The 5,978-nt window shown below is 47.8% G+C and overlaps 1 protein-coding gene across 1 annotated transcript; it reads left to right on the top strand.

Annotated features, from left to right (window-relative positions):
• Window positions 1-3,313: 3,313 nt before the first annotated feature.
• On the top strand, window positions 3,314-4,539 carry LOC147045567 (G protein-coupled receptor 151 protein). Its single transcript, XM_085932716.1, has one exon. The coding sequence runs from the start codon at window positions 3,314-3,316 to the stop codon at window positions 4,421-4,423; it is 1,110 nt and encodes a 369-aa protein (XP_085788842.1). The 3' UTR covers window positions 4,424-4,539.
• The last annotated feature ends 1,439 nt before the right edge of the window (window positions 4,540-5,978 follow it).

Below are 5,978 nucleotides of genomic sequence, written 5' to 3'. Positions count from 1 at the left end.
ACAGACACACACACACACTCTCGAACATAATCTACGTGTGCATCAGGCCGTGTGCATAATGAAAACGTTATCTTGATGCTGGCCCGAGGCCGACGCTCCCGTCCAGCAAAACAGGAGCGAGCAAGCAGCCACTTGACGTCACGTGACCGGCGGGAAAAACTAAAATCATCAAAGAATCTCCCGGGAATGCAGCGGCACGGCCAAAGCCCGAAATGGGAACAATAAGCGCAATTGTCAAGCCATTAAAATAAAGGCCAGCTTTGAGCAGATAAGAGCTGCGTGGCCTTGCCTCCATCTATTTAACATTCATTGGATTGAATAATCCTGTTTTATTATCGTCAATAGTCTGCATATTTACCCTCAATATGCTAATTTATGCTAGCTGCCAGCGCCGCGCGGTTTAATAAGTTTTTTTTCTCATACCTGCTCCAACTTTCCCCTCCCCTTATTGTTTTTTGTGGCGCCCCGCGGCCCCGCCAGTTACATTTCAATCAAGTACGTCATTGGAAAGTCATTATGGCAAACTAGGCGTCGGTAATTGGGGCGGCGTTCTGCATAGTGGCGCCCCCGTAGGCCGGGGGGCCAAATGACGACACGAGGGCTTATCTCACTTGCTTTTTAAAAGGGCAAATAATGGACAATTTATCCTTCATCTGCTTGGGGAAATAAGAACACGTTCAATGTCGGAGAGGAGCTCACATGTCGATGACCCAATGTCAACCAGTAAATAATACATTCATCATTGTACCAGCAAGAAGTCGGATTTTTCTCAAGAAGAAAAAACTAAGTTTTTGTGTGGGAGGGGCCTGTCAAGTTGGAAAAAAGTCCATTTTTTCATGTGTAGTTTATGTGATATTAAGTGGCGTCGTATTTTTCTGAAATAATCTGAAAATTTGACGCTTCAAAACAACTTTGCGGATTTTGACGTGATTATGGTGGACCACGTGGGTTTTATTACACAACTGATGTTAGCATGTTTCGCAGAAGTGGTAAACAAAACTTTTATCATCCTTGACGTAAAAATAATCGCAAGAACATCGTATGCATTCGAAAATGTCGGACCATATCTGCAATCACGGCTAATCTTCCAAATGATGAAGACTGCGAGCCGAGTGGTCGGCGACCTCTCTAAACATGGCGAGGTCGAGGCGGCCGCCGGCTCCCATTCGGCATCCGGATTAAAGGCGCTGCGGAGCCGTCGTGACCCGCTTGGCATTCAGGAGGCGAGCCGGCGCTTTTTGTTTGCGTTGGGATCAATCAATGAGGCGCGTTGACAAATAAGCTGACCAATGAATGCGTGTCGACGGACGCCTTTGAGTTTGACACCTTGACATCTTGGATGCCTTTGGCGTTGACTCCCGCTCGTGATGCCTGTGGCGCGGACACTACATTACGTACGCTGTGTTGACACATGTCCATTTTATTTCCTAACTACTACAAAACACATTTGCAATACCGTGGACCGAGCTAAGGAGAGGAACTGCGTTTTCTTACGTACAGCTTATTTTTGTTCTTGTAGCAAAAAACATTCCGCTTATTTCTGTTCCTTGAATGTTTCCAAATTAAATGGTGATTTATTTGCCAAATAGATGAGTTTTTTTTTCACGATCTTTGAGTAAAAAATGTGTCAGATCTTTGGGGAGGTTATTTTTCGTTCATGCTGTTTGTTGCACAAATCAGTTCCGCCCCCTATAGGCGGAAATGTCAGTGTCTGTTTTGCATGCAATTACAAAAACAAATAACCGTCTGCTGCTCTCTCGTGGTCATTTAGGGTTATCACACACTTCTCAAACGGCAAAAACCGAGTAGTGTGTATTTTCAATGAAAATGTTTGATCTTAAATCAGAATAAAATATAAATATATAATATATAAAAAATATATAGTTGTACCATTAATATATTTGGAATATGTATATTTAAAAATAATCCAAAACCAATATGTGTGTGTGTTTAACATACATTAATAAATGGATGGATTATTAAAATAAAGACAGTGAATCAACGTTAGTGACAGTTTCCCCAACCCACCACACAAGGGCGCGCTTTAATCAAATTCCGGTTGGTTTCGCCAGCTCCGTTCAGAACTGCACCAACCCACCTAAATATTGGACAGGCAATCAATCAGTTGTCAAGACTTTCTAAAGAAGACATTCAAAAGCCCTTTTTACTCGGAATGTGCTGTACTCGAACAGCTTTCGTTGTTTATTTAATTCTGATTAAAAAATTAAAAGCACCCCCCTACCCTCTTTTATCCCCCAAATGAACCCCCACGAGGTTGCCATGAATTATTTGCCGTTTTGCAGGCGGGAGGGGAGCTTGCCCTTTCGCCAAAGGCACCCGCTCATTTATTAGCTCTTTGCGTGATGCCTGTCAACGAAAAAAAAAAAAAAAAAAAAAAAGCAGTCGAGCTTTGCATACTTGCTGTTCGGCACCCACGGATCTTTTTGGGAGTGGGTTCAGGGTTGGTACGGGTGTTTTTTTTCACTGGCAGGAAGAGTATGTGGATTACATTCATCCTCTTTTTGTTCAGCCTGGGAGGAGGGCACAGTATTTCCCAATTGAGAATAAAGACCATTAAAAATATGGTCTTGCCACATGTCGCATCAGGGCAGCCTCACCTCTGCGCCCCACCACGCCGCTTAAGCGACCAACGCGGTCGCTTAGCAACCGCGGCCCTCTCCGTTGAGGTGACAGCATTTGAGTGGGCGCCCCCTCACCTCTCCGTGCCGTCCCGTCGCATCCGCGCGCGCACCCCAGATACTCGTCGAGTAAACACCTCGCCGTGTGCGGTCGGTAACCGTGGCAACAGTCGTTCCGACAGCTGCTCCATACGCGACCTTGAGGATGTCGCTCGGAAGACTGTAAATATTTTCAGCGAAGTGTCGCAGTTGAGCGTCTGCGCGTTTGATTGGACCTCCACTTAATTAAACAGATTCATACAATCCATAAGAACATAAACGCTTAGCACAGGAAGCTTAGCTCATATCCCCATGGATGAAGAGCCACGGGTTCGACACCTAAGTTTTTTTGTGAATGTGTGGTACACCACTACATAATTTGTTTAATTAGATTTTGTTGCTGAATAAAAGTTGCGCCGTTGCTTGACGTCACGGTTTGTCTGCCTACCAGTCATGACGCACGCGCTCAAATGGTGTCACGCTGCGGCGCGTCGCGATCCTTTCAGGTTCTCGCACTTCATGACGTCGACGCCGCCTAAATGGCGGCGCCGTAAATAGTCCCAGTTGGCCCGCCTCACCTCAGACGCGCGCTCGCAGCCACCCGACGACCTCCTTCGAACACTTTGCGCAAAGAAATGGATTCTGATCCCAACGGGACTTTGGTCGACTTCGCGGGAGGCGTCCAGCTCCTCGACGGGGAGGACATTCGGACGGCCGTGCCGGCGTTGCTCGTCGGCATGTGCGTTTCCGGCGCCGCGGGCAACCTCCTGGTGCTGCTGGTCTTCGCGCGCGACTTCCGAGCGGGTCAAGGCTCCGAGGCCAAGGCTCTGCTCGCTTCAGTGGCCGCTACGGATGCGCTCCTCCTGGTCCTGTGCGCCCCCGTGCGCGCGCTTGCCGCCTACAAGCAAGCCTGGGTCCTCGGCCGCTTTGCGTGCGCCACCGCCGACTGGTTCCAGCACGCCTGCCTTGTGGCCAAGACGCTCCTCCTGGCGGTCAGCACCCGGGCCAAGCACACCCCGGAGGGCGGGGCCGCCGCACACTGTGGCTGGATCCTCTGGGCCGTGGCGTTGGTGTGGCTGCTGTCCATGATGTTGCCCATCCCGCAGATGCTGTTCTCCGCGTTGCAGCCGCGCGGTGCGCACGACGTAGTGTGCGTGTACCAGATGCCGGCGTGCGCTTCACAGTTCATGGCCGTCTTCTACAAGATCTACCCCACGGCCACCTACGTGGCTCCTGTGCTCTTCACCGTGGCCTACTACACCAAGAGCCTCCACCAGGCGCTCAATTACGCGCCGAGCCCGCGCCGCCTGAGCAAGGTGACGCTGGTGCTGCTGTGTCTGAGCACCACGCTGGGGCTCATGCTGCTACCCGAGTGGGGCACCTTCACCTGGGTCCGGCTGGGCTACCACAAGCCCCCCGCAGGAGTGCTCCTGTGCGCGGAGGTGCTGGTGTATGCCTGTGGCGCGCTCTCGCCGGTCCTGCTCGTCACCATGTACGACGACGTGCGCCGCGGCTTGGTGGCACTCTGCATGGCGGCTGCTTGCCGCGGCGCCAAGGCGCCCGGAGTTCCCAAGACAACCGAGGGCAACGGAGCCGAGCTGGACGGCGCGGGGGTCAACGCGGTGCTCGCCAACGCCGAGAAGACCTTCCCGGATGTGGAGCACTTTTGGACAGGGCGCCGGAACACGCAGGTGGAGGAGGAGCAGGACCCCATCCCCTGGGAGAAAGAAGAGAAAATGCTCTAGTCTCATCGTCGTGCATTCGAGATTGCTACTTGTCACGGAGGAAGAGAAGCAGCCTGCTTTCACATCAGGGGTGTCCAAACCTCCAAGAGGGGCCATGTTTAGAAAACAATGGTCAAGTCAATTTCGTATTGTATATTTATAACTTAACACAAAAAAGAAAAAAAATTATTGTCATATTTCATATAACAGCAATATTTATACATGTGTATTATATCATGTTTACATGTGTAGAATTTACTGTCATGTGACGTAGCTTTTTATTCCGTTTTTATTTAGAATGTGTTATCTTGTAATATTCACTACTTTTTGAGAAATACTTAATAATTAATAATAATAATAATAATTTGTGAAACTGTCCATGTTTATTAGATTTTTGTGTTTAACTTTCATGCCACAAAAGCAACATATGTTTCTTTTTTTTTTAATTAAAATCTGAGATTTGTGTGGACTCCTAACCTTATTTTGAACATGATTCGCACTTACAGTATTAAATATATACGCATTTTTGAACGCGGATGATCAACAAAACATGATCAGGTATATGGACTCGTCCCATCTAAATCCGAGATTAGCTCTTCTTTTAATCGCAGATAAAAACACACTCCAATCGTTTTCAGATATGGAAACATCTCACATCTTCGCACTACATCCGCCACTAATCTGTTGGGTCAAAATCCTGCCTCGGCGATTACATGACGAGAGCGCAACAGCTCAAAAAAAGTCAATAGGGTGTGTGGCCTCATTTTTACTGTTTTCCAGCAACTTTGACACGATAATTGCAGACTCGCGTCAAGTCTTGTTGTTGTAGCTTTTGTTTATGCTTGCCAATCAGAATCTCACTTCCGTAAAATCTGTATCACGAAATGTTCCAAATTATTTTCCTATTTCAAAGTGTGCTGATATGCTCATAACCTCTGGCCTAATTAATCCAGTTGAACGCTGCAACATGATGCGGCTTCATGTCACAAGGTAAAACTTGTTGAATAAACAAATGACAAGATATACATGTCTGAGTATTGACATGTGTCGGGTTGGTACACTAAAGGGTTAATGTGTAAAAATGGGGCAGCATGGCGTTTTCCCGCCGCTAACCTTTCTTGGGTTATGAGAGGGAGGAAAAAAAGAGCATTGAGTGGTCTTGTGTGTTGAGCCCCGTGGCTGCGGCGCGACAGCTTTGACATTTCCCTTGTCTCGAGTGTAAAGAAAGGCTACAGGTGGCGGAGGAAGATGGAATTCATGACAAAAAAGGAGGGGAAATCCTCTTGAAAAGCTCTTGACCGCAATTGTGCGGCGGCACATCATTTATTCATTGACAGGATGGTTGCCGCGAGCGTACATGCGCCCTCGGGGTCGCTGCCTTGCTGCTTCTTATTCTCTCTCGTTTCGTACTCCATCAGTTCTGTACATATTTTAAAAATGATTGCAAAAAGATTTCTCAAGTCTTTGAGACATTATACTTGCTTGGCCAACTCACAGGCATTGTACCATATTTGGTCAATTGACACATGTGAAATACACAATTTTACAAATCTTCAAGTCATCAAGACTGTGCACC

This window comes from Syngnathus leptorhynchus, chromosome 15, assembly GCF_054491065.1.
Source record: "Syngnathus leptorhynchus isolate UIUO chromosome 15, UIUO_Slep, whole genome shotgun sequence".
NCBI classification, from domain to species: Eukaryota; Metazoa; Chordata; class Actinopteri; order Syngnathiformes; family Syngnathidae; genus Syngnathus; species Syngnathus leptorhynchus.
This window is presented reverse-complemented; position numbering and strand designations above follow the sequence as displayed.

Coding starts and splice junctions, on each gene's coding strand:
- LOC147045567 (XM_085932716.1), top strand. CDS start 3,314: ATGGATTCTGATCCCAACGGGACTTTGGTCGACTTCGCGGGAGGCGTC.